The 27507-nt window shown below is 38.5% G+C and overlaps 1 protein-coding gene across 1 annotated transcript in view; it reads right to left on the bottom strand.

Annotated features, from left to right (window-relative positions):
* Positions 1-215: 215 nt before the first annotated feature.
* HCN1 (hyperpolarization activated cyclic nucleotide gated potassium channel 1) overlaps positions 216-27507 on the bottom strand; it is a 191729-nt gene continuing 164437 nt past the window's right edge. Inside the window, exons 6-8 of the mRNA XM_041424593.1 lie at positions 19896-20136; positions 2725-2889; positions 216-1057 (exon numbers count right to left, since the gene is read on the bottom strand). Of these exons, the coding sequence (XP_041280527.1) occupies positions 216-1057; positions 2725-2889; positions 19896-20136 (1248 nt within the window). The remainder of the gene's footprint in view (positions 1058-2724; positions 2890-19895; positions 20137-27507) is intronic.

The raw sequence follows: 27507 nt of genomic DNA, 5'->3' as shown, positions 1-27507 counted from the left end.
AGACGTGAACTCAAACAAGTTTTTTTAATTGCCTTTATATATATATATTTAGATATATATATATATATAAAACTTTTACATTCGTTACATAGGGCAAAGCTGTCTAAATTATTTTTCTGATAGTAGACTGCTGGGGCACATTAGGAAACAGGCTAAAACAGTTCGGGGGATGGTGCTCGGTTTGTTGCAAGTCTATTGCTCACAGTCACCAGGGATCATAAATTTGAGGCGAACCGCGGTTTGTCTCCCTCGGGCTCTGTGCTTAAGACTGTGGAAGAATCCCTTTGCAGCGCGGCCGCGGGCGGCGCGGCCCCGCGGTTCGGCGGGATGGCTCCCGAGGACATCTGCCGGAACAGCGAGACCCGCTGGGGCACGGTGGCCCGGCCGGCCGGGGGCACGCCGGGGCCCGGGGCGGGCTGCGGGAGGGAGGCGAGGGACTCCCCCACGGTGGGGTGAGGCCTGGCGATCAGTGTGGAGATCTCGTGGGGCAAGGAGGGCTGCGAGGCGGAGAGCGGCCGCACCTCCCGCGTCAGGTTGGTGTTGTGGAGGGCCTGGGTGCTCTTGTGCACCTCGTTCTTCTGCGCGGCTCCTGGCGGCTGCTGCGCCGCCTGCGGTGGCTGCTGCTGCTGCTGCTGCTGCTGCTGCTGCTGCTGCTGCATGAGGGAGAGCTGCGAGGCGGTCGGCGAGGCGTACTGGAAAGTTCGGCCGGCCAGCGGGCTCTGTACCGGCGGGCTGCAGACGGCCGTGGTGTAGGAGCAGGGCGACAGGATGACAGCCTGCTGGGGCGGCTGCGTGCTGGGCGAGGGCGAGTGCAGGTTGGTGTGCGAGAGGCTGCTGCTGGTGTACACGGGCGGGGACTGCGTCCTGCCGCGCGACGACGAGGCCGAGGTGCTGGAGTTGAGGGCTGGCATCTGCTGCAGGCTCACCGGGGCGATGGTCTGCACCATCTCCCTGTCGTGCTTCACGATCTGCTTCAAGATCTCATTCTCCTGGTTGTTGAAGACGCCGGTGTTGAGGTCCTTCTGGAACTTCTGCAGCAGGATCGAGTTCTTCTTCCCTTCACAGAAAAGCAGAAGAGTTAGTGAGCCCGGGGTGCGGGGGGAGAGCCCCGCTCTGGCTTTGTGTTTCAGCACCCACCGCTGAGGACGGCCTGTTGTAAAAGCCGCAGCAGGCACCGGGTGGCTGAGCGGGCATCGTTCGGCGGCCAGCCCCGAGCAGGAGGGGGCTGTGCCCCGCTGGCACTGCTGCAGCTCCCCGCGGCTGTGCTCTGCATGCGGCTGTGCTCCGCATGCGGCCCGCCCGCAGCGCGGGCCGTCGGAGCACCGCCGCGCTCCCACACCTGGCCTTTCTCTGCCCCTTCCCTTGCAGTTTACTGTTATTACTACAATTACATGTAAGAACCGTAATTTCCTGAACACATGTCAGAAAAAGTCATCGTGCTCTGCACCTACATCATCCTTCTCCTTGCAAAACTGAATTACGGTTACGTATTTTAAAAGTACACCTGCCATCTAGCACGTTTCTGGGAACTAGTTACTAGACATGAGTAGTAACCAGTGTTTTTAACTGTGAACTAATATAAACTCGTGGATAATGTGACACCAGCTTGCACAGTGGAGACTGCTGTGCACTGTGACCTGATGTCTGCTTGATGGCTCACAGTGTCTGTGAGATGTAGACGCTATTCTGTCTGAGTCATCAGATGCTTGGGAACACAATGGCACTCAATTGCTCTTTTTTCTTTCTTTTTTTTTCTTTTTTATAAAACTGCACTTCAAATGGGATTGCTACTCCAAGAACAGACTGGAGCTTTAGTGCTAAAATTTTTCAAGCACATATTACTTAGAGTTGCACTGCATTTCCAGAGAGTCTTGCAAGACAAACTGTAGGAGATCAATGCATTGAGTTGATGTGGAGAAATCCTCAGACTGAAATTTTCTTATGAAGTTGAGGAAACACCACCAAACAGGATAAATGATTTTTTTTTTTTTTTTTACAGCTGTATTTTAAAATGAGGGCCAGTAATGATGACCAAAGTGCAATTCTCCTGACCTAAGACTTTATCCTTTGCCTAGTATGTCCAGTTGAGAGGTCCCAAACATTGGAACAGCAAGTTTACACCTCATGTTTTGATAATCTGCCATACCATTTTGCCTTTCACTTCCATATTATTGGACAGTTTTTCTGATTGCAGGCAGATCTGAGCAGTGCCAGTGTGCAGCCATCAAGGCTAGCAGAGCCCATGTTGTGAGGAAAATGAGAGCCCTGCTGCAAAGGATTAATTCACTTCAACAAACAACGGGTTTGTGAGTGCTGAGAGGCTTCTGCTCTTCCCAGCATTATAGATGTCATCCGTAAGCAATTTATTTAGGAAAATGTCATCTACTGCTCGTGACACAGCATAAATCCTATCAAGTGCTGAAGGCAGCAAAAGAAACCTACAGGATTAATAAATAATACTAATGATAATTAAAGTATGAAAAATAATCCTCAGAGGAGTACAACACCTTTCAAAAACTTGGTAGGTTTTATTATTTAAAAGTGAGATTGCAAAATTCTTGTCTGCATACATGTGTTATTTATAGATCAAGAAAACATTAACTGCAGCATAACAGAAAAAGAACTTTTAAAGAGGGCTATTTTATCATGCAGCTCAAGGGAAAGAAAATGGATTTTAAGAAGGATTATAAGAACTAATCATATGCAAAAAAATGGAATAAATACCTATCCTGTCAAGTCTATCAATCGCCACGGTTTCGAAGGCCCTTCTCATCATGGGGTACTCTTCCAGGACCTCGTTGAAGTTGTCCACTGAGAGGGAGTACAGGCGACAGTAGGTGTCTGCTCGTACACTGGCAGTTCGACGGCCCTTGGTTAAAAGGCAGATCTCTGGGGAGAGAAAAATTCAGCACACACTGAAAACAAAGAAGTTACTGAACCATGTGGAACTTTAAAGTTAGAAATTGACTCAGTGCTAACAAGTAATAATTTAGTACTCAGCAGCAATTTTTCTATTTCTGCTTACATAAGGTTGCAGGGACAATTCTGAAGGTATTTGATTCTATTTTTGCTACTCTGAAAAAAAAATTAATGTCCTTTAAGAGCCCTGCCTATAGGTTTTCTTGGTATGACTTCCTGATTTTATGAAGCCTTTTTAAAATAGTGCTTCAAGTTCTAAGAAATGATCCATCAGCTGTCAAACAGAGCTTGATGACTTTGATTAACCGAAGTGCTGAATTAACCCAAGTGATTCTATTGATTTTCTTTTAAATATATAGCTGCCATAGAGGACCAATCCCTTTAGTCATTCACTAGATTTACTAAAATAATGCAATACATGATATAATGATATTTGAATATAAGAACTGTTCTGTGAAAAAAACACCAAAAACTTGAAGCATGAACATGCCTTCTGTTTCCCTGATGTTTATGTCCTAGGTATTTTGGGGACAGAAAACGTAGAACTTTTGACCTTTTTTCTCATTAGATTAAAAAGTGGAATTCATATGATTAGTCTAGTAGCCTTTCTCTGCAAGTGCCCCCAACAGGAATTCATTTTTCTGGAACAGTGGAAGCTATGTGCAGAGTCCCAAGAAAGAGTCCCAAACTTTTGATTTCTAATTCTTCAACCCACAGTATCAGGGTGACTGCATAGAGGCCAAAGTCGGTGTCTGAGGCTTGTATCAGCAAAACACATGGGCAAAATATTTATTTACATTATTTAGATTAAAATACAGAAAATTAGAAAGTTATTTGCAAAAAGTAATGTTTGAGTTCATCCCATTTTCAAACTGGAGACTAAGAACACACTTAGAAATACCAAGAACTCTTGAGCTCAAGCAGGGTGAGAGACAGTTTCCCTACTCAGTTCCAGCAGTCAAGGGCTGCAAGTTCATACTTCATATTTAAATACAAAAGTAGGAAACTGTCTCCTACCTTGCTTTTTTGTCCATTACATGCTCCATTTTAATCAAACTACCATTTTCAAGTGTGGAAAACCAACTAATAAATAATTTTGCAGACTTCAGTTCTACAAAACACCAACCTAGTTCTTGATTTGCTTTTTTTTTTTTCTTGTATGTCTTTAAGAAATATATTTTTTATTGATCTAGAATAAAAAGGACCTTGATTTTTTTGTCTCATACTTCTTGAGGAATTTCCACATGGTATCTGACCCTGAAGGCTTAGGGGATAAGATACTTAAATTACAGTGGATAAATCAAAGTAAATTAATATTGGGCCAGTACTAGCACATAATGTACTTAAACCCCAACAGCTTTGGGGAGAATTTATAGAGACTATTGGGAGAGTAAAGTGAGAATTACAGAGAATACTGGTAAGAGACTTGACCTAAAGTCCCTCACAAAACTTGATGCCCATGAAATAATGGCAGTTTACTGTGAAGAACCAGCCAGGTATAACAGAAGTCAGACCTTTCCTTTTCTCACTCCTAGCTTAGCCTGACCTCTTCTCCTTAGATTGAACCCACTGCATTTTAGTTACAAGAGAAGGATATTTTGCCCAAAGGGAGCAGTTAAATGCAGACAATACCTGTTCTATTTCCTAAGATATTCTTCAGGTCTCACAAATAAAGTGTTACAATACATGGTTGAATTTAGAGAAAACTATCTGGAAAGTCTGTGTGACTAATGGTCACCTCTTGGTTTTCAGCTCTCTTCAACTAAAATTGCTACAAACAATAAAGACACATAAATAGTTGTCTTCTGCTACTCTCAACAAATACTTGAGTATAAAAAGTATCAAATGCCCCCCAGAAAATCAGCATCTCCTAAATCCCCATCATCCTGAAGAGTGCAGAAAAAATTAGAGAAAGTACAGTTTTCATCATTAATAATCTTGACTACTGTATTGTAGATTACTTAAAGAAAAATGGGAAGAAACCATAACAGACAATGTTAGGCTTCATCAGGACAATGGGACTGTGGAATACATGGATATTACTGCAGCAAATAGTTCCTTTTTTTCTTCATCTTCTTTCATCTATTATTTTGGGTCAAGGTGAAGGGAAAAAAATCAATGAAAACTATGATGTGCAGACTCTGTCTACCCACAACTTCTGGTTGAAGACTATGAGTCTGGAAGGCTTTTAATATCTGTAATTCTTCTAGTTAGATAATATAATAAACAACGAGTCAGAAAAGATATGACAAATGTCCCAGTGCCCAGAAAATGGTCATGGAGTGCTGCTGTGGAGCCTGCCTCCTCAGTAAGCAAAAACAGCTTTGTGTGCTCAACTCCAGTGGAATGGTCTGGACTACAGTTTCCTTACACAAAAAAATAATGTGAATGGATACCCACATACTGCATTTCCAGTGATATTTCTTGACTGATTAGGACTGTGTTATAGTCACTGATACATTATCTATATTGCCTTGTAATATCAGTATTATCAATAGCATCATTTGTAGTCTGTTCTTAAGACTAAAGTGTTTGCTAATTGTATGTGTTAATCTATCAGCTATTTGTTTGGACAGACTCTCAAGCATAAGAAATAGTATATTAAATCTTTCTTACTGGGACCAAAGAGGAGGAACACAGAATATTGAAATGAGTTCTCATTAAACACTTGTGTTCATGTAAATAAACCAAAGTGTTTGTTTTTCATGAAAATAATAAAGTAATGAAAATAGCCATGACATATTTAAAATGAGCCGTAGTGGCATCAAGTACACCAGGTGCCCTTAACAATTACGCTCTCTTTGATGTTCAATTGATTTAAATAGACTAGGAAATACAATAATAGCATAGGAGTGTGTAGTGGAACACAAAAGGCATAGACTATTTTTAAACAACTTGGATAAACAAGGTGCTGTATTAGCATAAAAATAAAGTGTCAGCAGCATATTACTCACTAATATTACTATGTGCATTTGTCATGGTGCATTGCCTTCATGCTGACACTTTCAGTGTGCCAAATATTACTATCTTTCCTTTCCAAACAAAAGAATGTCTTAAATTCCAATTAAAAATTATGTATTAGGCTACAACGAACATGTAATGCAATTCTGAATGCAAATTTTACTTTAATTATGTAATCTCTGGGGACAACTGTTACCTGGAACATTGTGAAACAAATGTCAGTCACTGCCCTAAAGAAAAGTGACTGTTTGAAAATACAGAGGGATGCTAAAAACAGTGATTTGTTCTTACAGTCCATGTTTAATGCAAATTAATTCATTTGTGAAAATCATAATTCATTGTCTGCTAGGATCAGGTCTTCCCCACGTAAAAAGTCAACCTTCAGAAGAATATGGAAATGGGCTCAAATACAGTGTACTTTCTGCTGTGAAGACTCTAACAGAAATGTGCAATGACAGAAGTTTAAAGCTAACCTTGTTCTGAAAGTTGTAATAGTCAAAATTGATCATCAACATATCAGTTGCACACCTGTGTGGGACGTGCCTGAGTGATGGAGTTGTTGGTGCTGGGTTAACAGTTGTACTCAATGACTAAAAGCTCTTTTCAGTCTAAGTGGTTCTGTGATTCTGTGGAAGGATTTCAGTAACAGCTGGATCAGGTTCAATTTTTGGAACACTGTGAATTTCTAAAGGAGTTTGCCTGTATCAGTTTCTCATAAAACAGCGAATGAATGCATAGGTTGTTTTTTACTGTTGCATTAATATGACAGAACACTTTGCATGGGAAATTCTACATATCTGAAAGACAGCAATAAGGAAGGCTGATTTCAGGAAAATCTGGATGAGGTAAGGTGAGTGACATAGCCCACAGGATGAATTTTAAAGAATAGGATTAATAGGCCTTTTGTAAGGATCAAGTTTTGATCCCAGCTGAGACCAGGTTCATTGTTCTTATGGACTGTACTAATATGCCACTGTAGGTGATCATTTTTAGCCCTCCCCTGTTGCTACATGCTGCCTAAACACCTTTTTCTTTGAGAAAATAAGGATGTGGGGATGTATATATAATGCATTATGTATTAATGTCCCCCACATCCATGTATATGGATGTGGGGGAGATTAACCACTAGTAGCATGTATGACACTGATCTCTTCTTTAGTCTTTGCTGGATGGCTTTGTATCTACTGGCAATCCTAACAATTTCTGGTTTCCATTTTATACAGAAAATTTTTATATAGGAAAATTGCTTTTTTACTCTGATAAGCAATACAGTTTCTGTGAGAGTGTATACTTGTCCATTCACCATCTGTTCATTTTACATATAAATTATATTCCAGATGTAATTACTCTACCTCATATGTTACATTAACATTTGACTAGAGAAAATCTACAGAAAGAATGTGCCCACCAACAGTAAACTGTGTTGCTAAAGGTTAGTTATGAGTACAGTAGTTAGCAAGTTCACTGAAGGACACCAAACCAGTCGTGTCTTCATGGACCAGATTTCTTAGCTTAGGATGTTACATTGTATAAACATAAAATTCATACAATGAATTACTGTATGTGCATCTTTGTCTTGCAAGGACACAAGTTCACTCTACTAGGTGAAGAAATTAAATTTGTGTAGTAATGAATTAATGAATTCAACAGTATTTCAGCTATATAGTGTCTGTATTATAAGTAAATAAAAACAACTAGCAGTTTTTATGCATTTCTGTTCCCTTGCAAAGCTGTGTGATTTCCCATCATCTGTTAGATTAAACATTACAGGATCTAGTGAGAGGTCCTTCCAGCTGAGGACAGCTGACTACTGCTTCAGATCCTCAACAGGAAACTTGTTCATGTTGTGGGCATATAGATTGCTGTGCATGCTGTCAGCTGTTCAGGCTGATTACTTCCAGCAGCAGTACAAAGATGGAAAGTCAAAGCAATTCAAAAGCTTGGGGCAGTGAGTCTAACAGACTTGGGAATGTTTTTTTAAGAACAGGGCAGTGGATTAGAATATAGTTTGTTTTATAGAGAGCAATGAGTTACTAAACTACCATAGACAAAACTTAAATGTCCAAGTGCTCTCTCCATCCACCCATCTCGTAAGACTTCAGAGTAAGGTTCCCAAACCACCATGGCTATCCTTATTTTCTGTCAGTTCTTCATAGCAGCAACTCCTTGGCATGCTACAAAGATTGATAGTTCTTTACTTCTTTCAAGCAGCTGAAGTTGTCCACTGAGCGGAAACTAGCTAATGGGTACTTACTTGCTGTGCCAGTCACAGCAAGGGATATTCAGCTTGTCTCACTCAATTCCCAGCTTTACAACACATAGTATGAGTATGGTTGGGTTATTTTTCTCTTTAGGAAATGACTATATGAACTTTAAGCAAGTTAAAAAAAAAAAATCAGTAAGCTTATAGGCATCCCATTCTTTTAGAAATTGAGTGATTTTCCAGTTCCATGTTGACTTAAGCATTCTCCAATACAGAAAACAAGGTGAAGCTGTTTCATATGATAACATGTTACTTTAACATAAGCATCTGCACTTTTGTTTCCCTTTTCTTTATTAAACTCTGGAAAACGTGAAACACATTTATATATATTTTTTCCTCATTTTTAATATGTTCTTTTTATCTTTCAGTATATTATTGCCAGTGTACACAATGGAAAACCCAGTCATATGATGCTTTTTTTTTTTTTGTAGTTACTAAAACAACTACCACCAGGTCTTACAATTACTCAGAATGTAGTTTGATGCATTTTAATTCATTAATTAAATGAATTTCAGTAATCTGTGTTCCAAAAAATTCAATCCTGCATTTAAGAAATCCTAAAATGTAGTCCACTGCTCAAGAAGAACATTTCTGCAGCAAGGGAGAGAGCTTAAAGAGAACAGAAAATGGAGGCGATTTCTGCCTTTTACAGTCAGATTTGTCATCTGGACTGTCCAAAAGGAAGCTATGCAAAACCTACTGCTTTTGCCACCATGTTTACACTAAATATGGAATTGCAGACAAGTCAGTTTAAGTTAGGAGATACAGCCTGCATGACCACTTCATTTGAAATATAACACCAATAATTGTCTGTTGAGTTGCTTTCAGATATCTGGGTTCATCAGTTGGAGAGAGGGTTTGTAAAGCAGCCTGGATACATCACTGAGAGGTTATTGTTTTGAAGAGGGACTGAAAATGGCTGATTGGAATGAAAAGCAACTTCTGTAATATCCCATCTCCAGTCTTTTATCACTTTTTAAACTATTTACCTGAACTTATTTTAAATATATCTATTTGTAATTTGTGATAGCTGTTGCCCTTATTAGCCATGCTATTAAAAAATCCAACAAAACAAATAACAAAAAGCCCCTGAAATTCCCCAAACAAAAAACACATACATTATTTTAGCGAACATTTTTATTGCCTGTTTGTAGTAATTTGAAATTTCTGTCTCTGAAGACCGACACCTGAGCTCTCTGCATGTTTATAGTTTAATTAACAGTATTTTATTTAATTTAATGTAACAATAGCAAAATAGCAAAAATTTACTTGGGGAAAAATATTCATTTGAAAAGAAGTGCCTACATTTAATTGACCCAAAGTTTGACAGAATTTATAGACAAATACTTATTTAAAAAAAAATTAATATTTATTTAGGGTTTGCCAACAACCCTGAGAGTATGCTCCTTTCTTTACCTAGCTCTAAATGTGTCTTTTATGCCACTTAGCTAGAAGAAAACAGTTTCTTATCTTAATAAAAAGTGGCAAGTTATCTGAGCAGGAACTTTTTATTTTTCATCCTGACCTCTCTTTGCTTTTTTCCATGTGCAGATACTGAAAATAGCTGTGGCCAAGTTTTCATTACTAGCGCAGACAAAGCCAGTAACAGAAACACAGAATCACTGAGGTTGGAAAAGACCTCTACGAGCATCAAGTCTGACCTTTAACTGAACACCAGACCCTGGCACTGAGTGCCACATCTAGACTTATGAACATTTCTTACATCCTGACTATTTTCCCATGTTCTATCAAATTCTTCTAAGATAGGTCTGTAAGACAGAACAGAAGCTTAGAGTAATATTATAAAATAGAAATGAAAGTGCATATTTTGTCTTCAATGCTACTTATAACAGAGCATCCATATGTTTTTTCTTCTAATTTATTAAAGTGTTCTTTCTACAAAGAGTGATTAAGATAGTCTATTGTCTTGTAAAAGCTCACAACTTTACTGATAATAATTTCATATGCTCTAAAAATTAATAATTAAGCTAAGATTCTAAGATAAAATGCCTAAGTACAAATTTAGTTTCATATTCACCGTATCAAAGGCCAAAAGTGATTTTATGTAATTCATTTACTCCTACTTTTATTCCAGTGGATGCTTACTGCTTATTGAAAAAAACCACTTAATTCCTTATATATTCAGTGCTATGTTCTTGTAATCTTGAGTTTGGCAAACAATAACAGTTACAATTTAAACTGTTCAACTTGAATTAAACTTGACTATAAAAATATTGTACTTCTTTTCATTAAATTATTAAAAAAATTATCAGAGACTGTCAGTTCTGAATTAAGTATTTAGATTAAATATTTAATCTAAACTCAAATATTTAGTTAAAATTCTACTGTGTGAAATTGAAGGTGCTTGGAAAATCTTCTTCTGCTTTATCTGTGTTAAACACATTTGATTTCCAAGGCCTGCTATGTCCTATTTTACTTGTGTCTAGTTATAAAAAGTTTAAATTAAAAATGCATACTGTTAATGAATTAGCAGAATTGTAATTATAGTGTATTTATGCTTTTAGATTGCAAGAATTATTGTGTTATTATTATGAATACTGTTAAATTTATATTTATATTTGCTAACTATTAAAACTCCTAAACCCAAATCAGCTTCTACCTTTTAACATAAAAGAGTAAGTTATTTTTATTCTATCTTCCTAAAAATTCTCTTGCACTTTAAAAAAAATTATTGAGTTTGAATAGCAAGAAGTCCTTCTGACTGATTATTATTTTCCATATAAAATATGGTGTCAAAAGAACAACACAAAAATTTATTGTAAACAAGAAATTATGCAATATTATGAGGACTATTGCATATTATGTAGCCTCAAAATGGCAGATTAGTCTGTGCCAAAAAGATATTTAATTTTTAGGCCCTCTTGCAGACAATATTTTTAGAAAAATGTTCTATACTGTTCTGCTGAAAAATGTTTTACAAACGAGTTGGCATGGAGATGTGGAGATCCTGCTCCCTTAAAGCATTTAATTATGTCCCTGCTATTAAGAATACGAATAATCACATCTCAGTGGGGCTACTTATAATTACCTATCTGGATTATAGAATGAATATTGAAAGATTTAATCCACCACTGCCTTGAATAAGGAATAGCCATATGCAGTATTTTTTGCAAAATGTAAAATTATATCATATCATAGTGTCCATATGTAAAGCACTTCAACAGATTTTTTCTATTTATAATCAGTATTATACTGCAAATCTTTTAAAGTATTCTATCAAAAGGAAGCACCTAGAGTGTAACCAGAAAAAAATAAGTGGGAAAATATAATCTAAAGTGACTCAACATTTCCCATGGTATTATTTTCCACTGCACTGGTCTAAAACATACTGACAGTCACTGTTCCGAGAGGGGGAAAAGCTCCATAAATAATAGGTAGGTCAAAGAAGTTCTGTCTAATTGGCCTTCTACAAGCTGAAGCAAATGCAAAATAGAATTTATTAGAATTTTAAGTGCAGAAGGGTAAATGTTAAAACTGCATTAAAAAATTTAAGCAAAATAAAACATTTAAAATTGAAAGTATTCCATTAACTACATGTTACAAAAAATAAACCAAAAAAGAAAAGATGCTATAATATGTCTCTGGGACATTATCTGGGAAGACAGCAATGAGAATCTGGTTTCTAGATAGATTTGCTAGATGAATGATGACATGAAGCACAGATAGTGATATCTGCCTTTGAGTAAGTAAAATAAAACATGTATTTGTCTCCTATTACAATGCAAGAGATAGGCCAATACAGTTTCATATTCACACACAGTAACTCTCATATATACCCCTCATAATTTATTTTTTTTAAATCACATTCATTTCTTCATGTTCAGTATACCTGGAAGTTAATAGGAAAAAGAAATAGCAGTATGAATTTCCGTTAGTTTAAAAACTGATTTATCTACTGATTCCAAGTGGCATGATACCACTAGGATTTTCAGTAGGGGAAAAAACAATGGCGAGCAGGATCTGCAATGGATACATCAAAAATTGGGCAGTGTGAATTACTGCAGACTTATCTACTGGAATTGGGAAACTCCTTCAACTAACAAAACCTCCATGGTGCCCTCACACCTAATTAATAAAAATATATCTGCACTTCCTAAACACTAAGTTTAGATTTCCCTAGCAATATCAGCATTCCTTCAGCTCTAACATAATATCTGTTAAAAACAGGAAAAAAAGGGGTTAAATTTCCAGGAACATATGTCTGGGCTGCTGCATGAAGGAAAGCCTGTGTAAACACAGGTGGGAAAACAGATGGGAGAAAGGAAAAGATAGCAGGGAGACCAGTCTTATCTTGTGTCCTTTGTGGCTGAGAGGAATTTTGCCAGTGACTACAGAAAAGAGCAGGATGAGACCACAGTGAACAATCAGGCCTCTGTCCACCAGTGAGTAAGCAAATGAAGAAACAGCAGAGTCCTGAACGTGTTCCCAGAAATCCTCCTTTGAGTAAGCTGTGCTGAGCTGTGCTGGTTGGGCAGTGTGGGATTTATTCCTTTCTTCTCCACTCCGTAGGCATGTCAGCCCCACTCTAACACACCAGTTCATGGAGGCAGCTCAACAAGTGCTTATCCAAAGCAGGACTGCCTGTCCCGAGTCACTCCTCTGATTCTGATTCTGACAGGGCTGGCAGCTGGTCCTGGGGTACAAGACCTCATGAAACCACTCCTGCTCATCAAAGTCCTCTGTACTAGCTTTGGGAGAGCTTAAAACGTTTATCTCAGGCAGGTTATCAATGGTTGAAAACTGCTTTTCCACTTGGCTCTCCAACCAGGAGCCTGCAGCTTGTAGCTCAGTACATGGGAACACCATCTGACTGTGTCTGGGATGAGGGATGTGCAAAGAAGTGGAGGGTCACAAGGTATCAGGGAGCAGAAGGCCTTTCCGGAAGGGAAGGAGAAGTTGCAGGGCCTGATCTTACTGTCATGACTGAAGTAGCCTTAAGACTCACAGATCTGAGTAAGAGGAAAGAGATAATTGGAAAGGCTGTATTGTATTAAAGCAAACATCTCTTTAGTTTATTACTCTGCGTGTTTGATAATTAATGTCTGATTAATTCTCAGAGATTTCGAATTACCAATTTATATAATATTACTATGGAGTGTTTCTGAAACAATTTACCACAAAAAAAAGTCAGAATATTCACACAGCAGTGACAGTACATCAGTTTCTATCCATATGTATTGGTATAGGTAAATTGCATCAGTATTAGGCTCATTAGATATGTTAATAATTTGGCTCTGTAAAGACTCAGTAATAGATGAATTAATCTTTTCTGCAAGCAAACGACTCATATTCTTGTGCTTCATCTCAAAAGATGTCAAAATCTTTGCATTTTGCCAATTTTGTATGTATACATGAAGAATTAATACACGATTTTTTCAGTAATTCCTCCTGTGACAAGAAGAGCAATTTCTAATCCAGTCACTTGGTAGTGAGAGAAAAAGGTTCAATAGGATTGAAACCTGGCAATTTCCTTCCTACCATTTATTACTAGGATTATGTCATAAATGAGTTTGAACTACGAAGATATTAAAGAGTAAGACAAATGTGCACTGAGACAGAGAAAGCAAAAATGGGGGAGCTGTCATTATCCACTGCTGGGTACTTTGTATTTTCAGTAATGTAAACTGTAGATATTCAGGACTAGGGACAAGATGACAAGAAAATTAAACCACTTCATAATCACAACATCTTCAAAATACAATTGCTTACTTTTTTCACCTGCCTCCTGATTTTTATTCTCCATCCCAGGAAGCTGAGTTCAAATGTGTCAGCCTCAAGTTTTCAACTCAGCTTACTGCAAACATGTTCCCCTGCACTGTCAGCTGCTCTGTCTCCCATTTATTTGCACCACTCACAACCTGAGCCCTACCCACAGAGCTGTCTCTGTTGACATCTGTATTGCTCCCCATGCTCTTCCCTACAGTTTTGTCCTATGTGTTAACATAGTCCATACCATCCATTCATTCTCTCCTGACCTTCATTCACATGTCACTAACCCTACAGGCAGCTAGAAGGAGATTATAATTCCTTGGATAAAGAATTGTTTGCATGGTCACATCCAGAGGGCACTAGTCAATGGCTCAGAGTCCTGATGGACATCAGTGACAAGTGGATCCTCAGGGATCCACATTGGGACTAGTCTTGTGTAGTGTCTTCATTAAATAAATTAGGGAATTGAGAGCACTCTCAGCAAATTTGCAATGAATCCAAACTGAGCAGTGCAGTTGACACTTCTGAAGGATGGGAGGCCATCCAGAGGGACCTAGACAAGCTCGGGAAGTTGCTCTTGGGAAACTCATGAGATTGAACAAGTCCAAGTGCTGGTGCTGCACCAGGATAGGAACAACCCCTGCTACCAGCCCAGGCTGTGCATGAGCAGCCCCAGAGCAGCCCTGCCCAGGAAGGCTTGGGGGTGCTGTGGGTGAGAGGCTGCACATGCCCTGGCCATGGCACTCCCAGCCCAGAGATCCAAACGTGTCCTGGGCTGCATCCAGAGCCCTGTGGGCAGCAGGGCAGGGAGGGGATTCTGCCCCTCTGCTCTGCTCTGCTGAGACCCACCTGGAGCGCTGCATCCGGAACTGGGGTCTCCAAGATAGGAAGGACTTGGACCTATTGGAACAAATCCAGAGGAGGCCAAGATGATCAGAAAGCTGGAGCACCTCTCCTATAAGGCAAGGCTGACAAAATTGGGGCTTTTTCAGCCTGGAAAAGAGAAGGCTTAGAGGTGACCTAATTGAGATCCTCTGGTACCTAAAGGGAGTCTCCAAGAAAAACAGGGAGAGACTTTTTACAAGAGCATGTCACCACAAGGACACGGGGAAATGGCTTCAAACTGAAACAGAATAGATTTACATTAGACACTAAGAAAAAATTCTTTACTGTGAGAGTAAGTCAGGCACTGGCACAGCTTGCCCAGAGAGGGTGTGGGTGCCCTGTCCCTGGAAGTGTGGATGAACACTCGGATGGGGGTCTTAGCAGTTTGGTCTAGTGAAGGGTGTCCCTGACCACGGTGGGGGGAGCAGAAGTAGATGATGTTAAGCATCCCTTTCAACCCAAGCCATTTTATGTTTCTATAATTCTATGGTAATTTCTATTGAAGGCAACCTTATTTCCTGCCATTTGAAAACTCTGTCAGTGTCAGAAGTTTATTTTGTACTTTTAGAAGGAAAAGATGCATCTACTGCTATGTTGATAGTGGCAGCAATCCCATTTCTAAAAATGGGGAACTAGGAGCAAAACTTCTAATAATGGGGAACTATTACCAAACAAAGAGCAAAAAATTAAGGAGGACATTAAAAAATCCACTGATATTTTAAAAAAACAAGTTATAGCTCAATTAAAATAAATCCAATAAAAGCCACTATAGAGTATTAAAATCCCATGATTCTTCACTGTTAACTGTGGCTTATGTAATTTGACTGAAGTAGAAATGACTATATGCACAGTATAGTGAAAAGTATTCATGTATTCTTCCTTGTCTAATTCCTGTCCCTTTTATAAAAATTCACATGAGCATACCATGAATATGGTAGGAGGAATATGGCCTATTGAAAAGGACAGTATCAGAAACTGCTTTCAAATTCCTACTAGCACTTGGAGGAGATATGTAGGATGATAATGTCCCTCAACCAGCAGTCTGAAAAAGACCCACTTAATTGGGATGAAAATGAGAATCCTACACACTGCTGGGCTAAAAATTGCTCCTGCATGCAAAGTTCAAGAAGATTACATTTACGGACAAACACGAAGGTCAAGGGACAGAAGGGTCTTTCCACAGAAATACCAGGGAATAAACCAGAAATCTTTGTGGTTACTTTATTGTATTTACTCCTTCCCTCCCCAAAGGAGAAACCAATGAGCACAGATGAGGAAGGAAGCAGCCAGTAGTCAAGCCCAATCTTTCTATTGTCACCAGTTTACATATCCTTGTCCTAGGGTGATGTTATGACGCTTGTATCCTTAGTCGTGTGTTCAGTTTATGCTGGATATTATATTCTGTACCTTCAAGACTGGCTCTGAGAGCGAAGGCGGGCAGAAGAAGAAGCACAGAGTTTATTATCAAGAACTGGACTCACTGCTCCACAGTCTGCTGGAACACAGAACTGCACTGTGCTGTCTGGGCACATGTTGATGGGGCAGAACAGGCTCTCCTTTGCTTTTTAGTTAGTTTAGCTGGCTGAGGCAGAGAAGTTCGCTGCACTGCCTTTCTTTCCCTTTTCCTGGAACCATTCAAACCTGCTCCAGAGCGGGCCCCGGAGCACCGCGAGCTCGCACCTGTGGCCAGCGGGGCCTGCTCTGGGCAGCGGCCTTTCCCAGCGCCTGCAGGACTGATAGCAGAGCGAACCCCCAGGAGAGACCTTCTGAATTTCTCATCTCTCCAGAGCAGTGGGTGAGTTTTGTCAGCTGGTATTGTTCATTTTGTGCGCTGGGGGGTGCTTTGCCTGTTAAATAAACAGGTTTTTTTCCACTTCTCTTCAAGGAAATGTTTCCCAAATCGATCAGGGGAGGGGCCATGTAGGTTTGCTTTCTTGGGGCCCCTTTTGGAGGTTTTCCCCCAAACTTGCCCTAAACCAGGACATTCTCTCAAAAATGAACAGAAAGTGTACAGCAGAGGTGTAGTCTGATTCATCTATTCCACTGGTGGTTATCCTGGCATATTCTTTTTGAGAAGAATTACCAACCAATTGTAAGGTTTATTTGGTTTCCTATTAGACCAGATTTAAGCCTGTTTTTAATTAAAAGCAAAGATTAGGCAAGAGAATTTAAATGTTCATCATCAGTCCTCAAACCTCAAGGTATTTCCTCTTTTTTGCAATTTTTGGTTTTCCAGGCTTTCATTCTCTCAACAGTCTCCATTCAAGTCACTCTCAAATAGTCATGATTCTGCTTTGGTTCCTCTTAAATCTTGGCTTGCACACTAATCTCCAGTTTTCCCACAACTTAAGCACTGTTGTTTTTTACTGGTAAGTTTTTTTTTTTACCTAAATTGTTTTCCTGATATAGTATTGCTAGCACAGAAATATTTTACATATTAAGAGTTTGGTTTTCCAAATCCCAGGCAGGATGCTGGTGAAACCCTCCACTGTTCTGGAGGTAAGCCTGCAAATCTCTCCAGAGCCAAGGTTTTCCAAATCCAAGGCAGGATGCTGGTGAAACCCTCCACTGTTCTGGAGGTAAGCCTGCAAATCTCTCAAGAGCCAAGGTCCCCAGGTAACTCAAGCTCTGGGACATACCTGACAGACAGAAGTTAGCATCTCTGAGCTGGGAAAAGAAACTTTCAAAACATAAGATACTTAAAAAATTATCCATTTAGGCATGGCACCCTGTCACCTGTGTGCCCTTTAATTGCTTTTGGGAGCTCAGGTGTTGATATGGATATATTGTGTCAGACCTGGGAGCTATACAGATAGGTTGCTACAAGTAGCATTTTAAACATAGGGTCAGCTTCAGATTTATCATGCGTCCTTTAAGCAAAAAAGGCGTTATTAGTCTTAGGATTTTAATGCAGCTTTGACCTTCCAGTTTATTATTTTATCACTATGCAATATTTCTTGTGTCGGCTTTGGTCAGGAAGATTTACTCAGATTCTGATACACACTTCAGAGAAAGTGGGTATTCTCCAGAGAGACGACAATTTTAGAACAGTTTTTTTTATTTTCTGCTTTAAGAATCCAAACCTTTTCAATTCACACATATCTGATTTGCAGCTTTTCAGCTGCAGTCATAGAATTATAAAATCACAGAATGATTTGAGTTATGAGAGACCTTAAGGATCATCTAGCTCCAATGCCCTGGCCATGGATGCCATTCATCAGGTTGCTCAGGGCCCAGTCCAGACTGGCCTCGAACATGACTGTGGATAGGGCATCCACATCGACTCTGATCCATATAGGTCTTTCTTCTCCCCAGCTTTTGGAATACACGTTTGGAAATTCACAATACATGGTGTTTTGCTACAACAGGTCTGAGCCACATCAGTCTGGATCTTGGGGCATTTCCTCTCTCAGGTTCTCCCTCCCTGTACAATTGTCTTTTTTTACTTCTCCTCACTCCTCCATGGTACAGCAGCAGCAGATATTACCTTCTGTTTGCCCCAGCAGGCTTTGGATGCATTACCACCCATTTTTGCAACACATGTCTCATCCCAGCTGCAGTTTGGATGAGCAAAAGTGCTTTGGTATGCAGTGTAGTAAGTTCCTGCAGTGTCTGGATATTGCAAGTAGTTTATTTTTTTGTCTGCAGCCCTGTTAAGAAGGGTAGCTGTTGAATAGGATGAGCTAAATAGTTGTTTGCACTACAACAACAAGCTGACAGTTATGTAAAATACTTTAATGTGCAAACTCCTCTGATCCTCTGCTGGTTCAGAGGAGTATTATGGCCAGATTCAGCACAGAGGCTCTTGCAAACACATTTTCATAAACTAGGGCACTGCTAAGCATAGAGGAGACCAAGACCAAGGTTGCTCCGTTTCTTCATCCTCAGCATTTACCTTTTCTTTCTACTTAATCTCCTGTCTTCAGCATCTACAGTTTAATCCTGTGGGATAAGCAAAAGACCTCTTTACCAAAGTGCTTCTACAAATACTGGTGATACAAATCACCTTGAAGAGGCTACTTCGAAGTGACAAGGTCTTCTGGCCAGATCAGCAGGAGTTGCTTTAGCGTATTATTCTTAAATGGGATTAGTTAAGTAACTCTATAGCCCAGTTGAAATGCTGAGCCCAATTCACTTTTCTTATCTTCCCCCTTCTCTACACCAACTAAATTGCACTGATTAGGCTTTCAATTGAGCATTTTCTGAAAGGTGTTCAGGTCAGTTATGGGATCATTAATGGAATTCAACAGCAAATTAATACAATGACTAGCTAACGGTAACTCTCATGAGCAGCAGTGGTACACACACAAATATTCAAGCAGCTTCTGAAAACCAACCTTTCTGCTGCTTGTGGAAGCAGACACCTATTCTATTGCACAAAGATAATTTACAGTCACAGGGAACAAGTAGTTTGTATCATCTATTATTATATGTAAGAAAAGCAATTGCTTTCATCAAGATATACATATTCAGATGCCTTCATCTAAGCAAGTAACTATTTTTCATTAGTATTACCAGGTCAATTTAATTAGGATTAAAATTAATGCTTGATTTTTATTAATATACATCTGTTAAAGAGGTACCTAGTCAGATATGAAGTCCAGTTTCTCATAGTATACTTTGTCAGGATAAACATTGATGTGTGCTAAAATTCAGTGCAAAAGCACTAACAACATGTTGAAATATTAATCAATTACAAAATATCCCATGCAAATAATGTTTTTCTGTTCATTGCTAATTTTGCAATTCTATGATTTTTACCTTCAGATTTATGATTAAAAAATTTATTCTTCTTTAGAGATTAATCCTGTCAATTCTGCCTTTAAAAAGCTTTAAAATTACTATGCAAATTATTGTATTTTATTTAAATATTTTCTGTTAAATAACAGCAATTTTAATTTAAAATAACTTCAAAATTCTGGAAGGTCATTTTGCATTTAACAGCTGTCCTCACAACATCAGGCAGACTCTGAATGTTTTGTTCAGAAATATTTTGCACACTCTTCACTGTGGTTTGAATTGTCTAGGCAAGTGACTCTTAGTTAACTTATTCAAAAGTCTCTTTTCATCTGTTATCTGTATGTGTTTTGTTTTAGTGTATTCACTCCAGTGTTATCATTCCTTTTTTCCTACTCACCTCCAAAGTAAGAGCCATCTGTCAGCTTCAGCTCCTTGTTGGACTTGGTGATGACACCAGCAACACCATGTTGAATGAAATACATCTTCTTACCCACGGCCCCTTCTCGGATAATATAATCTCCAGGCTGGAACACCTCAAATCTCAGTTTGCTTAGCATGGCAGTCACAAAATTTGGGTCTGCATTAGCAAAAAGAGGCATTGTAGCCACCAGCTTCCGACAGTTGAAGTTGACAATCTCCTAAATGGGAAGGAAACATCATGGTAATAATGGTCAGTAAATATGATGGGCTTTGAAAAAAAAGACATTCTGCTTTCTTAATAAAGAATTTCTTTATGCTCATATTGGACTTTTCTGTGTCTCTGTGCTTACTTTATAACATATTTTCATCTGTTTCTTGTGAAGTGATTGAAACAAAAGTGCAGTCTGACTTGTATTTCTAAGGTTAAAGGCTGTCTTCCTCTAGTGATTTTCACATGTTATTTATTATTCCCATTGGATCTTAAGAGGACAATATGACAGAAAGGTAAAAATTAAATAGGAATTACACTGCTTGACAACGAGATTGGCTGTTGCAATAACTATATTAAGTGATGAAATTATGCAAGGCCTGTGTTTCCAAATACTACACCATCTTTCTGTTTTGAACATATTTAGTGCTAATATAAACATATATTACAGTTAGGTAGTTGATATCAACAGAAAAATTTCCTGCACAGTTTCAAATTAATTTTATAAACACAGAAACATACCTTTCTGCCCTCTAAAGAGATGCGTATAAAGTAGGTCCCTATATGCAGAAAGCACTACTATTTTCCTAGGGCCTTAAGGATTTGTCCTACCAAGGAGAAACTGCATTCATATTTACAGAGCACACTATGAGCTCATCTTCATGAAAAGATTAGTTCCAAAAAAAGCTGCAAATGCTGTACTTGCTTTAAATAAATAAAAACAAAACAAAACCTTATGAACAATTTATGAAATATGTTGAAGCTCATTCTTGCAGACCTTACATTGTCTTGGGAAATTAACATGGTCAGTTGCCATTACAGATTTAACATTGTATTGAAAAACTAAGACTAATTAGTATTGCACATGGAGAATGGCTCAGTCAGGCAACATCTACTGAGGTAGCAAACCCAACATGACAGGAAGAGCAAATACAATCATCTGTATATAAATGCAGACAGAGCAAATAAAAGAAAAAAACAGCCAGGAGTCACTTAACTGCTTTGCAAAACTAAATATGCCTTTATTGTCTGTGGAGTACCCCTAGTATTTATTAAACTAATACTTCAAGATTGATGTAAAGGAGACATTCCACCTACCAGTGCTCTCATTTCCGTGACTGCATTCCTGATGGAAGTGGCACTTTCAACTTCCCATGCATCTGCTGTCTCATATATCTCATATCAGACAACCCTGAGCATGAAGCTCAGATATACTTATCCAGAGATCACACAAATTCTTTTCCTCTCACTGTCCCACAATGTAATATCCTGCTTGTAGACATGTTGGGGAAGTTAAAGTAATTTCACACCATAAACAACAAAACCATAAGCAACAAAACCATAGTGGGTTCTTGAAATCCCCTGCATCTGGGAAAGACATGGGAATCCCCCTCTGAAGGGAAGACATTTCTTACTGGAGCAACTGTGAGGCAAGTGCATTGGGAGTGAGAAGAATGAAGAAACAACCACCTTTCACTGAGCAATCACATCCTTTCCAAATAAATCTAGTGGGACTTAGAAAAGTAAATTTGAACAAATTCAAATCTGTGAATACTGCTGAGTCAGAAGGTCAGGAGGGGTAATGATACCCTCTAAGTATATTTTTTATGAGGCAGTAAGTATCATAATGAGATTCCAACTGTCTGTCTTTCTAAAGCATGAGGACAAGCTTGTTTTCCTTCTTGTTTAAACTCTACATTTATTAGTAAGGCTCCAGCCATCACCTCCCTCCCAAAGGAAAGTCATTTGCTTCTCCCACTGCTAGCAGTGTGGTGGCATCCCATGAGGAGCCCCAGACTACATTCTCTGCTCCCCATGAGACTGCCTTGCTGCCGTCTCCACTGATGCTGGCAACAGCTATTACTTGTGTTGTCTTGCTCAGGGACTTTTCAGTAGGCTTGCTGCTTGTTTTCTGCTTCTGAAAGTGAATAGCTTGTCTTGCATGCCCAGGAGGCAGAGAAAGGAAATTACTAAAGAAAGCAAAAATTGACTGGAAATTATATAGAAGCTGGTGGGGAAGCACAGAAAAGGCTGGGAGAGTAGAAAGTTCAGCTCCAGTCAAGATTAGGAAGAAAGCTTAGGTGGAGTATTACTACAAAAGAGAGAATGGGAGGAAACACAAAGAAGGAACACTAAGACCTAGAAAAAAATAAACAGAAAAAAAAGAAGGCAAGAATCTTGACTTTAAAAACAGGTTGAGAAATGGAAATTGCTGAAAAGTGAGAACACAGGAACACAAAACCTGGAGAATAGGTGTCTGGAGTGAAAGCTGAAAAGTAGGGCAGATGAAGTAAACAAAAGGGAAATTGGAAAAAAAAGAGAAGTTATCCCTAACATATCTTAATCTGTATAGAGAGGAGAATTCAACCTGGATGACTCCTTTGTGCAGACCCAGTCCTACCCACCCAGAAGGGAATTCATTCAAGAAAACATACCCTTGAAAAAGGATTTTCACCCATGAAGTCTTGTGTCCTCTTATGGCTCAATCTTCTGCCCACTTTTCTCTCACATTATGTAATCTGTATCTGGATATACCCATGTATGCACACACATTATCCTGCTCAGCCTGAGTTGCCTAATGAAGGTACCAACATAGCTACAAAACCACCCTGCTGAGGTAATTTCAGCTGTTATTCCTAGTAATGCATTCATTTTGTTGATTAGTTTTCTGTGAAAGTTTGCGCTAAAGTACAAACTTCCCTTATTTAAGATGTTAGAAGGTGGAAAATTACTGAGGGAGAAAGAAATGTGTCATTTTTAAGTGCTTTGTTTTTCTTTAAAGTGTTCTTTTATTTAAATATGAGATCATTCAGAGCAAGTAAAATACATTTCCCTGAATCTTAATCACAGGCAATTCTGCAATTTCAGGTTCTTGTGTATTACTTTAAATATCATCCTGGGGAGAAAGAAACAGTAAAGATTATGGAAGTGTTTTATATAACTGAGAAAGTACTAGGAGAAAAAGTTCTGTGTTTTAAAAGAGAGGTAACAAAAGAACAAACTGACAAATTAAGAGTTGATATTTTGTATAGAGAAAAATCTTTCACTCTTATTTTTCTTTTAATTCTTTGGAGCTAGACTGGAACCAGACCATGGTGCCCAATATTATATCTTCATTAAATGAGATTTTGTCTCACGTCCACTTGAAGAAAATACCAAATGAAGCCTGAGGAAAGGATCAGAGAAGACAATATGAAATGAAGCTTGAAGAAGGGATTAGGAATGCATTATATAGCTGAAATGGTTAAAGAGCAAGAATGAATCAGACCTAGATGGAGCAAGTGTTGATCTATTCCAATTGCTGGTCTCTTACACATGAATTAAGAGATGCAATGGTCTGCTTTATATAAGAGATTGGTTAGGTTATTACACTGGCTTCTGCTCCTTTGTAGTTTATTTGATTTATTACTCATCTTGACCTTTCTGGATTTTTTTTCAAACTGATGTTAAAGCATCAGATGTTATCATTCTATGTGGGTTTGATATTTCTTGATGGCTTCTCTGAAGCACCTCAAGATGTTACAGAAGCAGTCACAAGGCTGTCCCAGCTGTGACTGGAGTACTCTGATGGCATCTCTAAAAGTTTTTAAGACCTCTTTTCCAGAAGATTTTTAGATGCATTGTAATGCTTGTAGTTAGACTGACTGGAAAATCGTGTTGCCATAAGAAAGGAAAAGTTCTTCAAAGATCTGTTTGCCTGAATAGTTCTTTACTTTTTCTCAGTAATCCAGCTGAGCTAATAAAAAGTACTATTTCTAACAACAAAGTATGTTCTTATGTGTAGGCCATTTGGAAAAATGGCTTAGCTTAGCCTTATTAGGACACTTCTACACACTATTGCAAAAATCTAGTGTAGAGCACCTTTTTTTTTCCTGAGTGTTCCTTTACATTTTACTTTAAAAGGATGTGAAATTAAATCAGTGTAATTTTCCTGATCATTGAAAGGAAGAAGTCACTTTACTGAGAAAACTACTTTTTCCCTTAGAAATAACTTGCAAATGAAAAATTACTGACCCATCATTAAGAGAGAACCACAGGAAAAGGCATTATATTTTGGGATTTGGGTTAGTTTGAGCAGGTTAGATAAATTTAAACCCAGTTGTAATGAGCTATATTCTGTATGTGTTCGTGATTTCCTGTAATTTTTTAACCCATTGGTCAATTATACTTGAGTTTGGCAGAAAGGAGACATCTCACTGACACTAAGTTCTCACAGGTTTTATGACAGCAGGTAGTCAGGAGGACTAGGATTAGTATCCCACTGAGGGAATGACTACATCATTATCTAACAACTTGTTAAATGCCAGAAAATCTACATGTGGCAATGGGATGCAATATTCTTCATTTCTGGTGCACCTGAAGTTGTTCAAATTGCTTTGACACATGCTGTTTTATCATCTCTACAAAGTGTATGAATTAAATTTTGCTCAGAGGCCTTTCATGTAAGTAACAACAACTATGTAAATTTTTTCTCTTTGAATGGGATTACCTCAACTTTCCATTTTTCAATTACATTGATAAGTTTCAACATAGAGACTCTGCTTAAATTTTACTTAAAACATGGTAACTCTTTCACAGTATGTCTAGAATTGTGTCAAGAAACACTATTCTTTTCCCTTCAGGACTTGGTATATTGTCATTTTGTCAATATAGCTGGATATTCCTTGTGTCTGTTTTAGGAGCCTGTGTAGCCCCTATGATTATATATTTTAAAGCCCAAGAATTCTCTGGTTTGAGGTAGCCAACTTATCTGACATACAGACAAAGCACAAAACCTGAAAAAAACCTCTGACCTCTAAGGCAAAGAGACTCCATGGATCTCAATTGCCTTGAAACCCAGTGACCAGCCTGTCTATTTACATTTTCAAAGCCCTCCAGTTCTCAAAACCCCCAGTATATACCTGGATAAAGCGTATCCACATGCAGAAAACTTGCCATCCTGTTATGAGATAAACTTAGACATAAGGAAGGAAGGAATACATAGGCTTTGCAGAAAAACAATGAATTAAATTCTGATTCTACCAGGACTGATAGGACTGAGTTAAAGCAGGGAGTTTTTTTCTGTCTAGCTCTTTTCAACTCAGATTAAGACAAGTCAACCCTAAACAGGGCATATGGTAGCTGGTATTGCTGTCTTATAACAGAAAGCAATCTTTTTTATGCATTTGCAATCAGGAGGGATAAAGATTTGACCAATTCTATTTTCTTGGCTTAGTTGATTAAATGTTGGCCTTCTGCATACTTTTCTGTCATTCCCATCTTGATTAGAATTTTCTGTTGAACCCTTTATATGCATTTTTTATGTTTCAGTATTATTATTGCATTAAATTCAAATGCAGACAGAATAATCCTTTTGAGGCAATATGGTTCAACCAAATTTCCAATAAAGGCACTCTGCTGAAAAATATCCATCTTCTTCCCAGCTTGTTGATTGATTTAATGGAGCTTAAGAGAAAGCAGTCCGGTGCATCTCAACCTCCTCTTTGGATTGTCCATTATATTTAGAAAATAGAAAAAGAAAGAAGACAGACACTATTTATCCACTCTTTCATTCATCCAACTGCTTATCCATTTTCTAACTATTTTTAAAAGGAATTTAGCTTTCATCTTCTTCAATGTTCTGATATGTTAAATGCTGCTTAAGTTTGTTTTCCAGCTGGAAAAAGGACAAGAGGCTTTAGCATGGGAGCAGCAATACAACCAATATTTTAAGGCAGTCTGTAAAAGAGAGATAGGCAGTCTAATTTCAAAGGCCTGAGAAGTCCTGATAATTGAGATAAGTACTTAAAGTTTGGTCCATTTGACCCGTCTCTACTTCTTGAAGGTTTTACTCTTTGTACTATTCTGCTGAACAAATTTTCTCTATGTATGCTTTTTGGAAAAAACACCCACAGTTTATTACAGAAGGTAATGTGGAATTAGTGCTGTACCATAACAGCATTTGCTGTAGAGACTGTTCTTTCTTATTAACTGAATGAATAAACTGCAATTTGCAAAATTATTTAACAATCACTATTTCAGTAAATAAATATCTTTATTCACATTTGTATGTGTGTACACTGGAATGTTATACTTGTTAATCCTCTACAATATTTAAAAAATAATATCTTGGGGGGGCTAATTAAGGCTGAAATCTTTGTTTAGCAGTAATTTTAAATATTGAAGTTGCCCATTGTGCCAATGAGAATACAGATTTAAACACATGTACTTGAACACTGTAGCAGAGAATGAATACTAAGAGATGTGAAGTTGAAAAATCCTATCAGCACCGATATCCTGTTGGTATCTATATGATTATCCATCTTTTATGTTGGTGCATGGAAAAGTGGCATGAGTTAGACTTCATGTTTGCTTCACAAATGAATGAAGCAACTTTCATGTTTTTCTAAACATCACTTTCAGTGATTAAGAAAGAGGAGAAAGTTTGGCTAATAATCACAAAACTCTGTCCAGTTTGCTTGCTCACAGGCTCTCTACTGCAGCGCTGCTTCTCCCTGTCTTTGGAGCCCCCAGTCACCTCCTTCAGCTGGTGATCTGGTTTAATGGTTCTGGAAACCATTTCCACTACCATGCCTTTGTACTGAAACTCCACTTGTCATCACCAATCAATATGTGGTTAACCTTCTATGTCATCTGTGTGGCAGCTGCTACGTTTTAATACTATATGCTCCAAAAAAAAACTAGTTCAATTGTTATTTACAGCTTTGCTCAATGAAGACTACCTCTAGTATCCACCAAAGTCAGTAATATTTCACCTGATCACCACAAGAAAAAGGGATTTATTTTAGAATAGTGCTGGAAAGAGTGCTGCTGTTCTAAGACAGTGCTTGATTCACCTGATAGCAAGGTATTAATTGTGCTTGAGAGAAAGAAAGAGGACACAGTGGAGTTTCACAAAGGCAGCCTGAGTTCCATTTGCGTGAATTGTTAGGTAAAATATACTGATTGGGGTGCTTTATTGTTATACAGTTAGAATGCAGGGCAGCTTGAAGAGTTTCTCTCACTTGAAAAAGGGAAGGCCATGCATAGAATAACTTGTGGATGAATGCAGGGAGGAAGAAATCTGTGTTTGAAGCTATCAGGGGTGAATGGGGGCTAAAACAAAGTTTGAAGCAAAGAACTAGGTGGTGGGAAAATATAAACACGCCTTAGAAGAAATGGAAAGCTATGGTTTGGATACAAATGTTTTGTGTCATTTCTGGTTTGCTCTTGTTTCATCAAGATCAGAAACGGAAGCTGTGAATGCATCCATGGAAAGTTTATTGTGTGCTCTGAAACAGGCAATTCCTTCTGCCATTCCAACTCTCCCTCTTTGTCCTCTCCTCCCTTCTTCTGTCCCCCATGTACTGCAACCCAAATGGCCAAAACTGAGCAAGAATGC

This window comes from Onychostruthus taczanowskii, unplaced genomic scaffold (assembly GCF_017590055.1).
Source record: "Onychostruthus taczanowskii isolate IOZ18803 unplaced genomic scaffold, ASM1759005v1 scaffold83, whole genome shotgun sequence".
Classification (NCBI taxonomy): Eukaryota; Metazoa; Chordata; class Aves; order Passeriformes; family Passeridae; genus Onychostruthus; species Onychostruthus taczanowskii.
The sequence above is the reverse complement of the archived record's forward strand: the minus strand, read 5'-3'. Positions and strand labels throughout refer to the sequence as shown.